General features: G+C 38.7%; 1 protein-coding gene across 8 annotated transcripts in view; it reads left to right on the forward strand.

The window, feature by feature from the left end:
- The window catches only part of FBXL2 (F-box and leucine rich repeat protein 2), a 155,067-nt gene that overhangs the window by 92,384 nt on the left and 43,248 nt on the right, over window positions 1–19,435 (forward strand). For all 8 annotated transcript variants that reach the window (XM_059162209.1, XM_059162208.1, XM_059162212.1 and 5 more), the window contains one exon: window positions 4,279–4,373. In XM_059162209.1, coding sequence (XP_059018192.1) covers window positions 4,279–4,373 — 95 coding nt within the window. The remainder of the gene's footprint in view (window positions 1–4,278; window positions 4,374–19,435) is intronic.

Genomic DNA, 19,435 nt, shown 5'->3' on the forward strand with positions numbered 1-19,435 from the left:
GATGCTGAGAAGCACATTAAATTCCAAAAATTGTGGTCATTTCTGCTCACCAAAGGAAAGTCGTTGTTTTTTAAAATTCTTAAAAATTATTATTTTTGTGGCTCTTACTGTCCCCTCAGTTTTCTTTGATGATTTTCCCGAGCTATACAACTTTTTGAAAGGCATATTTAAAACTTTTAAATTCAGATTTTAAAAACTACTATTTCAAGTAAATAGCACTACCTTGTATATTATTTGATTTCAGAATTTTAGCTTACAGCCGATCATAGCTATATAAATACATTGTAGAAAGACTTAAGAGTACTTCCACTAAAGGAAAGACGAGTTTATGGGTAACCATTTATATAAAGAATTACATATAAAAACTTTTTGTTTAAAACTTTATTTATTGGGGCACCTGGGTGGCTCAGTGGGTTAAGCCGCTGCCTTCGGCTCAGGTCATGATCTCAGGGTCCTGGGATCGAGCCTCGCATCGGGCTCTTGCTCAGCAGGGAGCCTGCTTCCCTCTCTCTCTCTCTCTCTCTCTGCCTGCCTCTCTGCCTACTTGTGATCTCTGTCTGTCAAATAAATAAATAAAATCTTAAAAAAAAAAAAAGGCTTAAAACTTTATTTATTTATTTGACAGAGAGAGTGAGGACAAGAGAGAGAAAGAGAACATGAGCAGGGTGAAGGGCAGAGGGAGAAGCAGACTCGGAGCCTGATGCAGGACTTGATGCCAGGACCCCAGCCAGTTTCATGACCTTAACCAACTGAGCCACCCAGGTGCCCCTACATGTGAAAACTTAAAATAGATAGCACCATATTAGTATTAGTCTAGCCTAATATTATTTAGCTCCTCTTTCAGGGCTAACAACTTGAATCCAGACTGGATTATGAATCAAGTGTTGGAGCCCCACTGTGTTCTTTAAATAGGACCCATTGGGGGCGCCTGGGTGGCTCAGTGGGTTAGGCCTCTGCCTTCGGCTCAGGTCATGATCCCAGGGGCCTGGAATCGAGTCCCACATGGGGCTCTCTGCTCAGCGGGGAGCCTGCTTCTCCTCATCTCTCTGTCTGTCTCTCTGCCTATTTGTGATCTCTCTCTCTGTCAAATAAATAAATAAAATCTTTAAATAGGACCCATTGGATACTCACCCCAGGAAGCATTCCATGGATAAACTGATCATCTAAAATTATTTCTTTGGGATGAAAATGATGATTTATGGGTATGTTAAGAGAAAGAGAATGTACCAAGGTTCAGGATTAATATACTAACTATTTACTATGTGCCTGGCACTATTTAAGTAGCTTACAAATATCCATTTAATTTTCTCAAAAACACCATATTGAAGAAACTGAGGCACAAAAAGCTTGAGTAACTTACCCAAGGTCATTCATCTAGTAAGAGGAAACAGTAGGGGGATTCCTGGGTGGTTCAGTCAGTTAGAAGGAAACAGTGGGTACCATGAACACAATGTGACTGTTGTGTTTCAGAGAGAAGGTAGAATAAAGCATCCAGATGACAAGTGTACATTTTGCCTTTCCTTGAGCATCACTCTTTCCTGAATCAGTGTTGTTACCCTGATGTTTAGGCATTTTCCATGTCTTTAAAAGTCGGACATTTTTTGTCAGTGTCTTCATGGTTAATAAAGATTCCACCAAGCCAAAAATAAGAAATAACCAAGTAGCATGCTAATCTAAAAGTTATAACTCCTAAGGTCTCTCCATTTAGGCCTTATTTTTCTCGAAAGCTGTTCATTCCAAAATCTATCCTATCATACTATCATCATCATTCAACATACTATCTAAATGGATAATACACAGTCATTGACTTGAATTTTGCATTTGGAAACTCTGAGCTCATTTTTTCTTCATTGGAAACAATACAGCAGAAAATTCTGAATGTAATTTTTTTTTAATCTGAGTACCAAAGCTTTTACTCCAAAGAAAGGAAGAATAGAAAGCTTATATAAATGTAACCAACTTGAAATGGAGAAAAATATGTTGTGTACCTCATCTGTAGATGTTGGTATGGAGGGGTTTTCACTGTTTTATTTTTTACTTAAATGTTTATCTTAGATTTCCAAATCATAAGCTTCCCTACCTCCAGTGACAGCCATTTATTAACTGAGGAAATACTCACGAAAGCATAAATCTGCTAACAATATCAGAGTGTAGATTTTCATCTGGAGATGTTAGCCAGGTAACAATATGTGTGAGCCTTGCTCCTGTGATCTTGTGGTTTGATGTGTCCTAATGAATGCTTAGTGCTTACAGTTCAGTGTCAAGATTGCCATGTTAGAAAGTGAGGATAAAAAAAAAAAAAAAAAGTGAGGATAATAGCTTTTTTTTTAAAGACCCAAATGGTCCTCTTTCAGTATTTCCTCCCTTGTGGAGGAGTAGTTGTGCAGCCTTTAGAATCAAGTAACTCTGTTAGAACTCTAACTCACTCACTAAAGGGTAACCTTGGCAATTTGACCATTTAATTTCTTTATTTGCTAAATGAAGCTTTGAATCCAGTCTGTTAATTGTCAGGATTCTCCAGAGAAAAAATTAATAGGGTCTGTATGTATACAAACACAGAAATTTATATTGAGGAATTGGATCATGTGATTATGGAGGCTGAGAAGTACTAAGATCTGCAGTCAGGAAGCTGGAGACTCAAGAGAGCTGATACGGAGCTCCAGTCTGACCTGTGCACCAGCAGAGTCCATGGGGTAGATTCCAGTCTGAAAGCTGACAGGTTCCAGACTTAAGAAGAACTGATGTTTTTCTGTCCCAGTCCAAAGGCCATGAAGGACCACTGTCTTAGCTCAATCAGTCATGCATGGCGAGTTCCCACTTACTCAGCCTTTTTTATTCTATTCGGGTCTTCACTTGATTGGATGAGGCTCACCCACTGCAACTTTTCTTTCTCTATTGATTCAAGTGGTAACCTTATCCAGAAATACCTTCACAGACTCATACAGAATACTGTTGGGCCAAATGTTTGCATATCCTGTGGTCCAGTCAAGTTGATGCATCAGATTAATTATCAAATGTTCACCCCTTGTCAACTTGGCACCCATATGTATCACCTTAAGCCATACTTAATCTCCAAATAAAGAAAATAACAAGGTCCAAATTCAACCTAATGTGGTACAAGTATCCAGTGTACAACCAGAAACACACTAACTCCTTCCTCAGAAGAAGAGAGAATGTCCTTGAGTGTTCACTCTTCTTCATATCCTGTATCTTAAATAGTATGATATAGAATTAATGATACTTAAATACTTGATATGGTGTCAATACATCTTATTTTACATAAGGGAACAGAAGAGGAAAGAAAACAAATATATTGGCTTTACATACACACATACTCATAACAAAATAAGGAGAAGCATTCATGACAGAGTTTTCATTTCTCTAATTGGTTGCATGATGGTAGTTGATATTTTCAACTGTCTTCTTCTACTCCCCATTCTGTGCTCCCTTCGCAGCAAGCACCTCAGCTGGTCATGGTTCTCTACCTGGTATAATAACCCAAACCATCAATCCTGAAGTGTATGGACCATTGGTAGTCCTGCCTGGATTGATTTGTAGTTTTCCATTGACTTGAATCACAGTGCATGGTAATGTAACAAGAGATGACCTGAAAGATTTGTATTCTAGACATACTCTTCATTATCTCCATTGTGGAGTAGTAGACCATGAAGTTGTTGGGAATAGTAACTGAGCCATAATAAGTACAAGAAAGTGTTAAAATAGTGCCTGAAAAAATCAAAGTGCTTTATCAGTGTTCATTTTTTTTCTTTTAATGTATCTGCCAGTATCCAGCCAAGTTTTCTATTTCAAAGCAAATATGTTTATAGGTGATTACTAAGGAGCATGAGGGGGAACTTTTATAATACATTTTCAAACTTTTAGAGTGGTAATGTGTAGCTAAAATAGAATTTGGTTTTTTGAGCAATGTTGTTTTAGATTGCTGCTTAGCAGCCAGTGTTCCCACAGCTGACCTCAAAAAACCTTGCAACTGGTGCAGTAGCTCCGAGCCCTGAGTAGGGGAGGCCTAGCTCCAGGGTTAAAGCTGTCAAAATAAAGTGCACTAAGGTTTGGTGGGTTTTTTTGAATACTTAATGCTTTAATTGAAAACATTTTTCAATGCTTGCAGCTCCTTTAGGAAGAGTGGAGTGTTGGAGGGATGCTCCAAAATGGCTTCATTACACCTGGAAAAAATATATTCCATTTCTAAATTTTAGGTTATCATGTGTTAGATAAGCAGCATGAAAAATGATATTTTTTTCTGACTTTTTTTGATTCCAGGGTCGAGTGGTGGAAAATATCTCCAAGCGATGTGGTGGATTCCTGAGGAAGCTCAGCTTGCGAGGCTGCATTGGTGTTGGGGATTCCTCCCTGAAGTAAGTTGAATCCACAGTGACTCATTCTATCATGGCAGCTTGTAGCTACCTTGTTGTCAGCAAAAATATTATGTGCTCTTCTTCTGGTAAATTCTTTCTATGATAATTTGCATAGAGAACTAGAAGAACCATGATTTGGGAGTCAGCAGGCCTGGGTCAGGAATATGACTCTAGGACAAATTATTTCCCCTCTCCGAGTGTCCACTCTCTTCTACAAAGTGAAGGCGCCTGTAGGTGCTGCATGAGAGTGCCATGGGTATCACGTAAAGCAACGTATATAGAGTACCTGATGTGTAATAACATAATAGCTGACTCCGCTGTGCCTTTCTTCATTTGCTAATCTTCTAGTTTCATTCTCACAAGGGTGACTGTGTTTTTATATATTATACTACTGAAAATAATCCTTCCAAAAACTCCTTTAGCACACCTGGAATTTTGCTCCTTGTGATAGGATGTAATTATCCAATTGTATCCTATCCAAACAAATGGTTGCCCACCTCTTCCTGGATAGCCATTAGTTATTGGAACTATTATCAATCTACTGTTAAGGACATGTGCTTTTCTGGAGACAAGACATAATTAAAACCTTTATGTTTGGGGGTTGGGGGGAGCAAGATGGCAAAGAAGTAGAAGACCTAAATTACATCAGGTCCCAGGAATTCAGCTAGATAGTTATCAAACCATTCTGAACACCTACAAACTCAATAGGAGATTGAAGAGAAGAAGAGCAGCAATTCTATGAACAGAAAAGCGACCACTTTACAGAAGGTAGGACGTGCGGAGAGGTCAGTCTAAGGTGTTATACAAGAAGATAGACTGCGAGGGGCGGGGGGACTGGCTCTTGGGGAATGAGAGAGCAGCAGAGCAGAAAATCAGAACTTTTAGAAGTCTGCTCCATGCAGGGTTGTCACCCCAGTAGCTAGGTGGGGGGTGGAGTCCTCACTGAGACAGTGTGGTCTCAGGTCCCTCGGAGTCACAGAAAGACTGGGGGTCCCTGAGCATGGGAGAGCTCCCAGGTATCAGAGCAGAGAAGCTGGCTGCAGAGATGGAGCCAGGGAGAGGGCTCTCAGCTCAGGGTTGCCATAAACCATGATCCACTTCACAGTTGAGCCACTACTCTTCAAGCAGGGACCCCACAAGCAGCAGATCCAGGGAGACTCACCTTCCCCTGGGAGGAACAGCACGAGAGTGCATTGCGGGAATCTGCTGGGTTTGGAGACTCCAAACGAGGCCTTGTGCCAGAGATAGAAATGCTTGGTTATAGGCCAGGTGAGTACATAGTGCGGCCAGAGACCAGGGAGACAGAAGTGATTGACTGCTTTTCTCTGAGGGCACACTGAGGAGTGAGGCCCTGAGCTCTCGGCTCCACTGGGTCAGAGACTGGGAGGCCGCCATCTTCATTCTTGTCCTCCAAAGCTATATGGAAAGCATTTAGGGAACCAAACGTAAACTGAGAGCACACCCAAGGAGATTGCATAGCCTGGCCCCTGGCAAAGGCTGTACAGTTCCACCTCAGGCAAAGACATTTGAGAATCACTGTAAAAGGCCCTTCCCAAAGAAGATCAGCAAGAACATCTGGCCAAGGCTAAGTTTACTGATAAATGAGAATTGCAAAACTCCAGCACTAGGTGAATACAGCACATAGAATTCATGGCTTTTTCCCCATGATTCTCTAGTCTTTCAAAGTTAATTTTAAAATTTTTCTTTATTTTTTCTTTTTCTATTTTTTAAAATTTTTCTTCTTTTCTCTTTTAACCAATATTTTATTAATTCCTCTTTAAAACCCTTTTTTAATTTTCATTTTACAGTCATATTCTATCCCTTCATTGTGTTTAACCTTATTTCTTTTTATATATACATTTTTCTTTCTTTAAATTTGTGGTATACAGTTTCAAATAATAGACCAAAATATACTCTAAATCTAGTGAATGACTTGGTTCTAGTCTCCTGCCTGATCACATTCTCTTTTTTTTCTAAATTTTTTTTCAATGAACTTGATTGCTTTTTTGAAATCTTTAATTTTTACCTTTATAAATCATATTCCATCCCTTCATTGTATTTACCCTTATTTTTGTATATATGTTTTTCTTTAACATTTTGAGAGGCAGTTTCTTCTAACAGACCAAAATACACACTAAATCTAGGGTGTGACTCTGTTCTGTTCACAAGCCTGATCATTTGTTTTCCTTTCTTTTATCCTGAGTTTTGTGTCTCTTCTGATTTCTTTGGTGTATATTTTTCTGAGGTGGTTGTTACCCTATTAGCATTTTTTTCTCACTCTTCTATTATTCTCTAGACGAAATGACAAAACAGAAAAACTCACCTCAAAAAAAGGAAAGGAAATACCAACTGCCAGGGATCTAATCAATATAGACATTAGTTAGATGTTGGAACTAGAGTTCAGTATGATGATTTTAAAGATCATATCTGGACTTGAAAAAGCGATAGAAGATACTAGAAAATCCCTTTCTGGAGAAATGAACTAAAATCTAACCAAGTTAAAATCAGGCTATTAATGAGGTGCAAAAAAAAAAAAAAAAAAAAAAAAATGGAGGCTCTAACAGCTGGGATAAATGATACAGAAAAAGAATTAGTGATATAGAAGACCAAATGATGGAGAATAAAGAAGCCAAGAAAAAGAGAAATAATTACTGGATCACAAGCAGAGAATTTGAGAGATAAGTGATACCATAAGATTAAACAATATTAGGATAATTAGGATCCCAGAAGAAGAAAGAGAGAGGGGCAGAAGGTGTATCAGAGAAAATTATATTGGAGAACATCCATAATATGGGGAAAGGAACAGTTATCAAAATCCAGGAGGCACAGAGAAGCCACCTCAAAATCAATAAAAATAAGTCAACAGCCCATCATCTAATACTGAAACTTACAAGCCTCAGAGACAGAAAATTCTGAAAGCAGCTCTAGATAAGAAGTTTGTAACCTACAGTGGAGACATATTAGATTGGCAGCAAATCTAACCACAGAGACCTGGTAGGCCAGAAAGGACTGACATGATATATTCAGGACACTAAATGAGAAAAATATGCAGCCAAGAATACTATATTCAGCTAGACTGTCATTGAAAATAGAAGGAGAGATAAAAAGCTTCCAGGACAAACAAAAACTAAAAGAATTTGTAAACACCAAACCAGCCCTACCGGAAATATTGAAAGGGGACATCTAAGCAAAGAGAAAGCCTGAAAATAACATAGACCAGAAAGGAACAGAGACAATATACAATAACAGTCATCTTATAGGCAATGCAAAGGCACTAAATTCATATCTTTCAGTAGTTATCCTGAATGTAAATAGGATAAATGCCCCCAATCAAAAGACACAGGGTATCAGAATGGATTAAAAAAAAAAACCCATCGGGGCACCTGGGTGGCTCAGTGGGTTAAGCTGCTGCCTTTGGCTCAGGTCATGATCTCAGGATCCTGGGTCGAGTCCCACATCGGACTCCCTGCTCAGCAGGGAGTCTGCTTACCCCTCTCCCTCTGCTGCTCCTCCCACTTGTGCTCTCTCTCCTCTCACTCTTTGTCAAATAAATAAAATTCTTTTAAAAAAATGAATATGCTGTTTATAAGAAACTCATTTTAGACTCAGAGACACCTCTAGAATTAAAGTGAGGGGTGGAAAACAATTTACCATGCTAAAGGACATCAAAAGAAAGCTGGGGTGGCAATCCTTATATCAAACAAATTAGGTTTTAAACCAAAGACTATAATAAGAAATGAGGAAGGACACTATATCATACTTAAAGAGTCTGTCCAGTAAGATCTAACAATTTTAAATATCTATGCCACTAACATGGGAGCAGCCAATTATGTAAGACAATTAATGACAAAATCAAAGAAACACAATGACAGTAATACAACCCCCTCAATGAAATGGGCAGGTCATTTAAGCAAAAGATCAACAAGGAAATAAAGGCTTTAAATGACACAGTGGACTAGATGGGCATCACAGATATATTTAGAACATTCCATCAAAGCAACAGAATACACATTCTTCTCTAGTGTGCAAATGACATTCTCCAGAGTAGATCACATTCTGGGTCACAAATCAGGTCTCACCCAGAACCAATACATTTGGAACATTCCCTGCATATTTTCAGACCATAGTGCTTTGAAACTAGAATTCAGTCACAAGAGAAAAGTTGAAAAGAATGCAAATACATGGAAGCTAAAGAGCATCCTATAAAAGAATGAATGGGTCAACTAGAAAATGAATGAAGAATTTTTTGAAAGTTCATGGAAAACAAATGAAAATGAAAACACAACTGTCAAAAATTCTTGGGACACAGTGAAGGCAGCCATGAGAAGAAAGTATATAGTGATACAAGCCTTTCTCAAGAAACAAGAAAGAGGGGATTCAGGCAGTTGGGAGAGAATAAATGAAACAAGGGATCAGGAGGGAGACAAACCATAAAAGACTCTTAGTCTCACAAAACAAACTGAGGCTTGCTAGTGGGTAGGGGAGTAGGGATATGGTGGCTGGGTTATGGACATTGGGGAGGGCATAGGCCATGGTGAGTGCTTTGAAATGTGTAAGCTTGATGATTCACAGACCTGTAGCCCTGGGGCAAATAACACAGTATATGTTAATTAAAAAAAAGAAAAGAAAGAAAGAAACAAGAAAGGGCTCAAATACAAAACCTAACTCTACACCTAAAGAAATTGGAGAAAGAACAGCATACAAATCTGAAACCCAGCAGGAGAAGAGAAATAATACAAATTAGAGCAGAAATCAATGAAATAGGAACCAAAAGAACAGTAGAAAGATCAGCAAAATTGGAGCTTGTTCTTTGAAAGAATTAATAAGATTGATAAACCCCTAGCCAGACTTATTAAAAAGAAAAGAGAAAGGACCCAAATTAATGAAATCATGAATGAAAGAGGAGAGATCACAACCAACACCAAAGAAATACAAACAGCTGTAAGAACATATTATGAGCAACTATACACCAGCAAATTGGACAATCTGGAAGAAATTGAGGCATTTATAGAGACATACAAACTGCCAAAACTGAACCAGGAAGAAATAGAAAACCTGGACAGACCCATAACCAGTAAAGAGATTGAAGCAGTCATCAAAAATCCCCCCCCCCAAAAAAAAAAGAGCCGAGGGCCAGACAGCTTCCCAGGGGAATTCTACCAAACATCAAAGAAGAATTAGTACTTATTCTCCTGAAACTGTTGTAAAAAAATCAGAAATGGAAGGAAAACTTCCAAATTCATTTCATGAGGCCAGCATTACCTTGATCCCCAAATCAGACAAAGACCACATCAAAAAGGAGAATTACATACCAATATCCCTGATGGACACAGATGCAAAAATGCTCACCAAACTACTAGCTAAGGGACCCAACTGTATATTAGATTATTCACCACGACCAAGTAGGATTCATTCCAGGGCTTCAAGTTTGGTTCAACATCGGCAAATCAGTCCATGTGAGAAAATACGTTAATAAAGGATATGATACTCTCAATAAATGCTGAAAAAGCATTTGACAAAGGACAGCATCCTTTCTTGATCAAAACTCTTCAAAATGTAAGGTTAGAGGGTACACATATCACTCAATATCATAAAAGCCATCTATGAAAAACCCACAGTGAATATAATTCTCAATTCCCCTAAGGTCAGGAACATGGCAGGGCTATCCACTATTACCACTACTTTGCAACGTAGTACTAGAAGTCCTAGCCTCTGCAGTCAGACAACAAGAAGAAACTAAATGCATCCAAGTTAACAGAGAAGTCAAACTCTCACTCTTTGCAGATGATATGATATTTTATGTGGAAAACCCAAAAGACTCCACTCCAAATCTGCTAGAACTTGTACAAGAATTCAGTAAACCATCAGGATATAAAATCAATGCACAGAAAACAGTTGCATTTCTATACACCAACAACAAGACAGTAGAAAGAAATTAAGGAATCAATCCCATTTACATTTGCACCCCAAACCATAAGATACCTCAGAATAAACCTAACCAAAGAGGCAAGGAATCTGGACTCAGAAAACTATAAAGTACTCATGAAAGAAATTGAGGAAGGGGGAGAGTCAAGATGGCGGAGAAGTAGCAGACTGAGATAACATCAGGTGGCAGGAGTTCAGCTAGATAGTTATCAAACCATTCTGAACATCTACAAACCCAACAGGAGATCAAAGAGAAGGAGAGCAGCAATTCTAGAAACAGAAAATTGACCACTTTCTGAAAGGTAGGATGTGCAGAAAAGTGAATCCAAAGTGACAGGAAGATAGAACGTGGTGGGGAGGGGCCAGCTCTAGCAACCAGTGGAGCAACAGAGCACAAAATTTGAACTTTTAAAAGTCTGCTCCACTGAGGGACATTGCTCCAGCGGCTAAGCAGGGGTCCCTTCACAGGGAGACTGTGGTCTCAGATCCTGCGGGGTCACAGAAGGATCAGGATGTCTGAGTGTAGCAGAGCTCTCAAGTTTCAGAGCGGGGAAGCTGACTACAGAGATAGAGCCGAGGATTGAGCTGTCAGCTCGGGGTTACCTTAAACTGATCCACAGCACAGTCGCCCCTCTTTGAGCAGGGACCCCGCAAGTGGCAGATCCAGGGAGACCCACCTTCCTTTGCCAGAAGAGCAGAGCGGCAGGATCTGCTGGGTTTGGAGACTCCAAACGGGGCTGTGTGCCAGAGACAGAAATGTTCAGTCACAGGCCTGGTGAGCTCAGAGCGCAGCTGGAAACCAGGGAGATAGGAGTGATTGAGCGCATTCTCTGAGGGCGCACTGAGGAGTGGGGCCCGACCTCTTGGTTCCTCTGGGCTGAAGATTGGGAGGCCGCCATTTTCATTCCAGTCCTCCAGAACTCTACAGAAAGCATTCAGGGAACAAAAACTCCCAAGAGTGAAACTGAGCAGATTACCTAGCCAAGACCCTGGCAAGTGTGGTGCAATTCCGCTTCAGGCAAAGACATTTGAGAATCACTATAACAGGCCCTTCCCCCCAGAAGATCAGCAAGAAATCCTGCCAAGACCAAGCTCACTGACCAAGGAGAACAACAGAATCCCAAGGAAGGGAAAGCAAAGCATGGATTCATGGCTTTCTCCCCATGATTCTTTAGCCTTGCAAAATTAATTAAATTTTTAATTTTTTTTCTTATTTTAATTTTTTAAACTTATCCTCTTTCAACGTTTTTAAACTAGTTTATCTTAACAATACCTTTCTTTAAAAAGACTCTTTTAAAATCCTCATTATTAGAGTCATTTTATTCCTTTATTATATCTAACTTTAAATTTTATATACATATAGGATTTTTTCTTCTAAAAAATTTTGGGATATAATATCTTCTAATAGATCAAAATATACCCTCAATCTAGCACAGGGCTTTGTTCTAGTCTCCAGCCTGAGCAAATTCTCTCCACTTTCTTTTTCTTTTTCCAACCAATTTATCAATTCCTTTTTTAGAATTTTTTAAAATTTTCATCTTTACAGTCATATTCCATTCCTTCATCATGTTTACCCTTCTTTTTGTATATATGTTTTTCTTTCTTTAAATTTTTGGAAGGTAGTGTCTTCTAAGAGACCAAAATTACACCCAAAATCTAGTGGGTGGCTATGTTTTTTCATCAGTCTAACATATATATATATATATATATTTTTTTCTTTTTACCATGTCCACCCCACCCCTGATTTGGGGTCTCTTCTGATTTGCTTAGGGTACATTTTTCTGGGGTCTTTGCCACTCTTTTAGTATTTTATTCTTTCATTCATATATTCTTATCTGGATAAAATGACAAGGTGGAAAAACTCACCACAATAAAAGAACAAGAGGCAGTACTGAAGGCTAGGGACCTAATCAATGCAGACATTGGTAATATGTCAGATCTAGAGTTCAAAATGACAATTCTCAAGGTGCCAACTCGGTTCCAAAAAGGCATGGAAGATATTACAGAAACCCTATCTGGAGAAATAAAAGAACTAAAGTCTACCAAGCTGAAATTTTAAAAAGCTATTAATGAGGTGCAACAAAAAATGGAGGCTCTAACTGGTGGGATAAATGAGGCAGAAGAGAGAATTAGTGATATAGAAGACCAAATGATTGAGAATAAAGAAGCTGAGCAAAAGAGAGACAACTACTGGACTATGAAGGGAGAATTCAAGAGATAAGTGATACCATAAGACAAAAAATTAGAATAATTGGGATCCCAGAAGAAGAAGAAGAAGAAGTGGGGGGCAGAAGGTATATTGGATCAAATTATTGTAGAGAATTTCCCTAATATGGCAAAGGGAACAAACATCAAAATCCAGGAGGCACAGAGATCCCCCTCAAAATTAATAAAAATAGGTCCACACTCCACATCTAATAGTGAAACTTACCAGCTTAGTGACAAAGAAAAAATCCTGAAAGCAGCCCAGGACAAGAAGTCTAACATACAATGGTAAAAATATTAGATTGGCAGCAGACTTATCCACAGAGACCTGGCAGACCAGAAAGAACTGGCATGATATATTCAGAGCACTAAACAAGAAAAACATGCAGCCAAGAATACTATATCCAGCTAGGCTATCATTGAAAATAGGGAAGATAAAAAGCCTCCAGGACAAACAAAACCAAAAAGAATTTGTAAACACCAAACCAGCCCTAAGGGAAATACTAAAAGGGGTCCTCTAAGCAAAGAGAGAGCCTTAAAGTTGTAGACCAGAAAGGAACAGAGACAATGTACAGTAACAACCACCATACAGGCAATACAGTGGCACTAAATTCATATCGTTCAGTAGTAACCCTGAATACAAATGGGCTAAATGCCCCAATCAAAAGGCACAGGGTTTCAGAATGGATAAAAAAACAAAACCCATCAATATGCCGTCTACAAGAAACTCATTTTAGACCCAAAGATACCTCCAGATTTAAAGTGAGGGAGTGGAAAACAATTCACCATGCTAAAGGACATCAAAAGAAAGCTGGGGTGGCAATCTTTACATCAGATCAATTAGATTTTAAACCAAAGACTATAATAAGAGATGAGGTAGGACACTATAACATACTCAAAGGGCCTGTCCAACAAGAAGATCTATCAATTTTTAATATCTATACCCCTAACATGGGAGCAGCCAACTATATAAACCAATTAATAGGAAAATCAAAGAAACACATCAACAATAATATAATAATAGTAGGGGACTTTAACACCCACCTCACTAAAATGGACAGATTGTCCAAGAAAAAAGATCACAAGGAAATAAAGGCCTTAAATGACACACTGGACCAGATGGAGATCATAGATGTATTCAGAACGTTCCATCCCAAAGCAACAGAATACACATTCTTCTCTAGTGCACATGGGACATTCTCCAGAATAGATCACATCTTGGGTCACAAATCAGGTCTCATCCAGTACCAAAAGACTGGGATCATCCCCTGCATATTTTTAGAACACAATGCTCTGAAGCTAGAATTCAATCACAAGAGGAAAGTTGGAAGGAATGCAAATACATGGAGGCTAAAGAGCATCCTACTAAAGAATGGGTCAACCAGGAGATTAAAGAAGAATTGAAAAATGTCATGGAAACAAATGGTAATGAAAACACAACTGTTCAAAATCTCTGGGACACTGCAAAGGCAGTCCTGAGAGGAAAGTATATAGCGATGCAAGCCTTTCTCAAGAAATAAGAAAGGTCTCAAGTACACAACCTAACCCTACACCTATAGGAGCTGAATAACAACAAAGAAAGCCTAAATCCCACAGGAGAAGAGAAATAATAAAGATCAGAGCAGAAATCAATGAAATAGAAACCAAAAAATCAGTAGAACAAATCAACAAAACTAGGAGTTTGTTCTTTGAAAGAATTAATAAGATTGACAAACCCCTGGCCAGACTTACCAAAAAGAAAAGAGAAAGGACCCAAATTAATGAAATCATGAATGAAAGAGGAGCGATCACAACCAACACCAAAGAAATACAAACAATTATAAGAACATATTATGAGCAACTATATGCCAGCAAATTGGACAATCTGGAAGATATGGACGCATTCCTAGAGACATACAAACTACCAAAACTGAACCAGGAAGAAATAGAAAATCTGAACAGATCCATAGCCAGTAAGGAGATTGAAGCAGTCATCAAAAATCTCCCAAAAAACAAGAGCCCATTGCCAGATGGCTTTCCAGGGAACTCTACCAAACATTTAAAGAAGAATTAATACTTATTCTCCTGAAACTGTTGCAAAAAATTGAAATGGAAGGTTTTCCTTCCATTTTCCTCCAAACTCATTTTATGAGGCCAGCAGTACCTTGATCCCAAAACCAGACAAAGACCCCATAAAAAAAGGAATTACAGACAAGTATCCTTGATGAACACAGATGCAAAAATGCTCACCAAACTACTAGCTAAGGGATCCAACAGTACATTGAAAAGATTATTCACCACGACCAAGTAGTATACATTCCAGGGCTTCAAGTTTGGTTCAACATCGGCAAATCAGTCCATGTGAGAAAAATAAGTTAATAAAGGATATGATACTCTCAATAAATGCTGAAAAAGCATTTGACAAAGTACAGCATCCTTTCTTGATCAAAACTCTTCAAAATGTAAGGTTAGAGGGTACACATATCACTCAATATCATAAAAGCCATCTATGAAAAACCCACAGTGAATATAATTCTCAATTCCCCTAAGGTCAGGAACATGGCAGGGCTATCCACTATCACCACTACTATGCAACGTAATACTAGAAGTCCTAGCCTCTGCAGTCAGACAACAAGAAGAAACTAAATGCATCCAAGTTAACAGAGAAGTCAAACTCTCACTCTTTGCAGATGATATGATATTTTATGTGGAAAACCCAAAAGACTCCACTCCAAATCTGCTAGAACTTGTACAGGAATTCAGCAAACCGTCAGGATATAAAATCAATGCACAGAAACCAGTTGCATTTCTGTACATCAACAACAAGACAAAAGAAAGAGAAATTAAGGAATTGATCCCATTTACATTTGCATCCAAAACCATAAGATACCTAGGAATAAACCTAACCAAAGAGGCAAAGAATCTGGTCTCAGAAAACTGTAAAGTACTCATGAAATTGAGGAAGCCACAAAGAAATGGAAAATCATTCCATGCTCATGGATTAGAAGAACAAATATTGTGAAAATGTCTATGCTACCTAAAGCAATGTGCATATTTAATGCAATCCCTATCAAAATACCGTCAATTTTTTTTTCAAAGAAATGAAACAAGTAATCCTAAAATTTATATGGAACCAGAAAAGACCCCAAATAGCCAGAGGAATGTTGAAAAAGAAAGCCAAAGTTGGAGGCATCACAATTCCAGACTTCAAGCTCTATTACAAAGCTGTCATCATCAAGACAGTATGGTACTGGCACAAAAACAGACACATAAATCAGTGGAACACAATAGAAAGCCCAGAAATAGACCCTCAACTCTATGGTCAACTAATTTTCATTAAAGCAGAAAAGAATGTCCAATGGAAAAAAGACAGTCTCTTCAACAAATGGTGTTGGGAAAATTGGACAGCTGCATGCAGAAAAATGAAACTGGACCATTTCCTTATACTGCACACGAAAATAGATTCAAAATGGATGAAGGACCTCAATGTGAGAAAGGAATCCATCAAAATCTTTGAGGAGAACACAGGCAGCAACCTCTTCGACCTCAGCCATGGCAATTTCTTCCTAAAAATATCGCCAAAGGAAAGGGAAGCAAGGGCAAAAGTGAACTATTGGGACTTCATCAAGATCAAAAGCTTTTGCACAGCAAAGAAAAGAGTCAATAAAACCAAAAGAGAACTGACAGAATGGGAGAAGATACTTGCAAACGACATATCAGATAAAGGACTAGTATCCAAAAAAATCTATAAAGATCTTATCAAACTCAACACCCAAAGAACGAATAATCCAATCAAGAAATGGACATTGTTAAAATGTCTGTACTGCCTAGAGCAATCTATACTTTCAGTGCCATTCTGATCAAAATTTCACCAGCATTTTTCAAAGAGCTGGAGCAAACAACCCTAAATTTTGTATGGAATCAGAAGAGACCCCGAATTGCTAAGGAAATGTTGAAAAAAAAAAAAACTGGGGGCACCACGTTGCCTGATTTCAAGCTTTACTACAAAGCTATGATCACCAAGACAGCATGGTACTGCCATAAAAACAGACACATAGACCAGTGGAACAGAGTAGAGGGCCCAGATGTGGACCATCAACTCTATGGTCAAATAATCTTCGGCAAAGCAGGAAAAAATATACAATGGAAAAAAGACAGTCTCTTCAATAAATGGTGCTGGGAAAATTGGACAGGTATGTGTAGAAGAATGAAACTCGACCATTCTCTTACACCGTACACAAAGATAAACTCAAAATGGATAAAAGACCTCAAAGTGAGACAGGAATCCATCAGAATCCTAGAGGAGAACATAGGCAGTAACCTGTTCGATATCAGCCACAGCAACTTCTTTCAAGATATGTCTCCAAAGGCAAAGGAAACAAAAGCGAAAATGAATTTTGGGGACTTCATCAAAATCAAAAGCTTCTGCACAGCAAAGGAAACAGTCAACAAAACAAAGAGGCAACCCATAGAATGGGAGAAGATATTCGTAAATGACAATACAGACAAAGGGCTGATATCCAGAAGACATGAACAGACACTTCTCCAGTGAGGACATACAAATGGCTAACAGACACATGAAAAAATGTTCATCATCAGTAGCCATCAGGGAGATTCAAATCAAAACCACATTGAGATACCACCTTATACCAGTTAGAATGGCCAAAATTAACAAGACAGAAAACAACTTGTGTTGGAGAAGATGTGGAGAAAGGGAAACCCTCTTACACTGTTGGTGGAATGCAAGTTGGTACAGCCACTTTGGAAAACAGTGTGGATATTCCTTAAGAAATGAAAAATAGAGCTTCCCTATGACCCTACAATTGCACTACTGGGTATTTACCCCAAAGATACAGATGTAGTGAAAAGAAGGGCCATCTGTACCCCAATGTTCATACAGCAATGGCCACAGACATCAAACTGTGAAAAGAACCAAGATGCGCTTCAACAGATGAATGGATATGGTCCATATATACAATGGAGTATTATGCCTCCATCAGAAAGGATGAATACCCAACTTTTGTATCAACATGGACGGGACTGGAAGAGATTATGCTGAATGAAATAAGTCAAGCAGAGAGAGTCAATGATCATATGGTTTCACTTATTTGTGGAGCATAAGAAATAACATGGAGGACATGGGGAGAAGGAGAGGAGAAGGGAGTTGGGGGAAATGGAGGGAGAGATGAACCATGAGAGACTATGGACTCTGAAAAACAATCTGAGGGTTTTAGAAGGGATGGGGGTGGGAGGTTGGGTGAACCTGGTGGTGGGTATAATTATGGAGGGCCCTATTACATGGAACACTTGGTGTGGTACATAAATAATTCTGGAACACTAAAAAGAATTTTAAAAAAATAGGAAAGGGGGGAAAAGCATTTAAAAAAGAAAGAAATGGGCTGAGGACATGAACAGACATTTCTGCAAAGAAGACATCCAGATGGCCAACAGACAAATGAGAAAGTGCTCCACATCACTTGCCATCAGGGAAATACAAATCAAAACCACAATGAGATACCATCTCACACCAGTCAGAATGGCTAAAATTAGCAAGTCAGGAATTGACAGATGCTGGCGAGGATATGAAGAAAGGGGATCCCTCCTCCAGTGTTGGTGGGAATGTAAGCTGGTGCAGCCACTATGGAAAACAGCATGGAGGTTCCTCAAATAGTTGAAAATAGAGCTACCTTACGACCCAGCAATTGCACTACTGGGTATTTACCCTAAAGATACAAATGTAGTAATCCAAAGGGGCATGTACACCCAAATGTTTATAGCAGCAATGTCCACAATAGCCAAACTATGGAAAGAAGCTAGATGTCCATCAACTGATGAATGGATAAAGAAGAAGTGGTCTCTATATATGTACAATGGAATACTATGCAAACATCAAAAGAAATGAAATCTTGCCATTTGCAACAACATGGATGGAACTAGAGGGTATTATGCTGAGTGAAATAAGTCAATTAGAGAAAGACAGTTATCATCTGCTCTCCCTGATATGAGGAATTTGAGAGGCAAAGTGGGGAAACAAGATGGGATCGGGAAGGAAACAAACCATAAGAGATTCTTAATCTTACAAAACAAACTGAGGGTTGCTGGGAGGAGGGAGGTATGGAGAAGGTGGCTGGGTTATGGACATTGGGGAGGATATTTTCTATGGTGAGTGCTGTGAAGTGTGTAAGCCTGATGATTCACAGACCTTGACCCCTGGGTCAAATAATACATTATAGGTTAATAAAAAATAATGTTAGCCATTCAAAAAAAAGGAAATTGAGGAAGATACAAAGAAATGGAAAATCATTCCATGCTCATGAATTGGAAGAACAAATATTGTGAAAATGTATATGCTACCTAAAGCAATCTGCACATTTAATGCAATCCCTATCAAAATACCATCAACTTTTTTCACTAGAAATGGAACAAATAATCCTAAAATTTATATGGAACCAGAAAAGACCCTGAATAGCCAGAGGAATGTTGAAAAAGAAAACCAAAGCTGGTGGCATCACAATTCCAGACTTCAAGCTCTATTACAAAGCTGTCATCATCGAGACAGTATGGTACTGGCACAATAACAGACACGTAGATCAATGGAACAGAGTAGAGAGCCCAGAAATGGACCCTCAACTCTATGGTCAACTAATCTTCTACAAAGCAGGAACAAATGTCCAGTCAAAAAAAAAAGACAGTCTCTTCAACAAATGGTGTTGGGAAAATTGGACAGCCACGTGCAGTAGAATGAAACTGGACCATTTCCTTACACCACACACAAAAATAGACTCAAAATGGATGAAAGACCTAAGTGTGAGACAGGAATCCATCCAGTTCCTTGGGAAGAACACAGGAAGCAACCTCTTCGACCTCAGGCACAGCAACTTCTTCCTAGAAATAACATCAAAGGTAAGCAACAGGAAAAATGTACTATTGGGACTTCATCAAGATCAAAAGCT

Source organism: Mustela lutreola, chromosome 2, assembly GCF_030435805.1.
Source record: "Mustela lutreola isolate mMusLut2 chromosome 2, mMusLut2.pri, whole genome shotgun sequence".
Lineage (NCBI taxonomy): Eukaryota > Metazoa > Chordata > Mammalia > Carnivora > Mustelidae > Mustela > Mustela lutreola.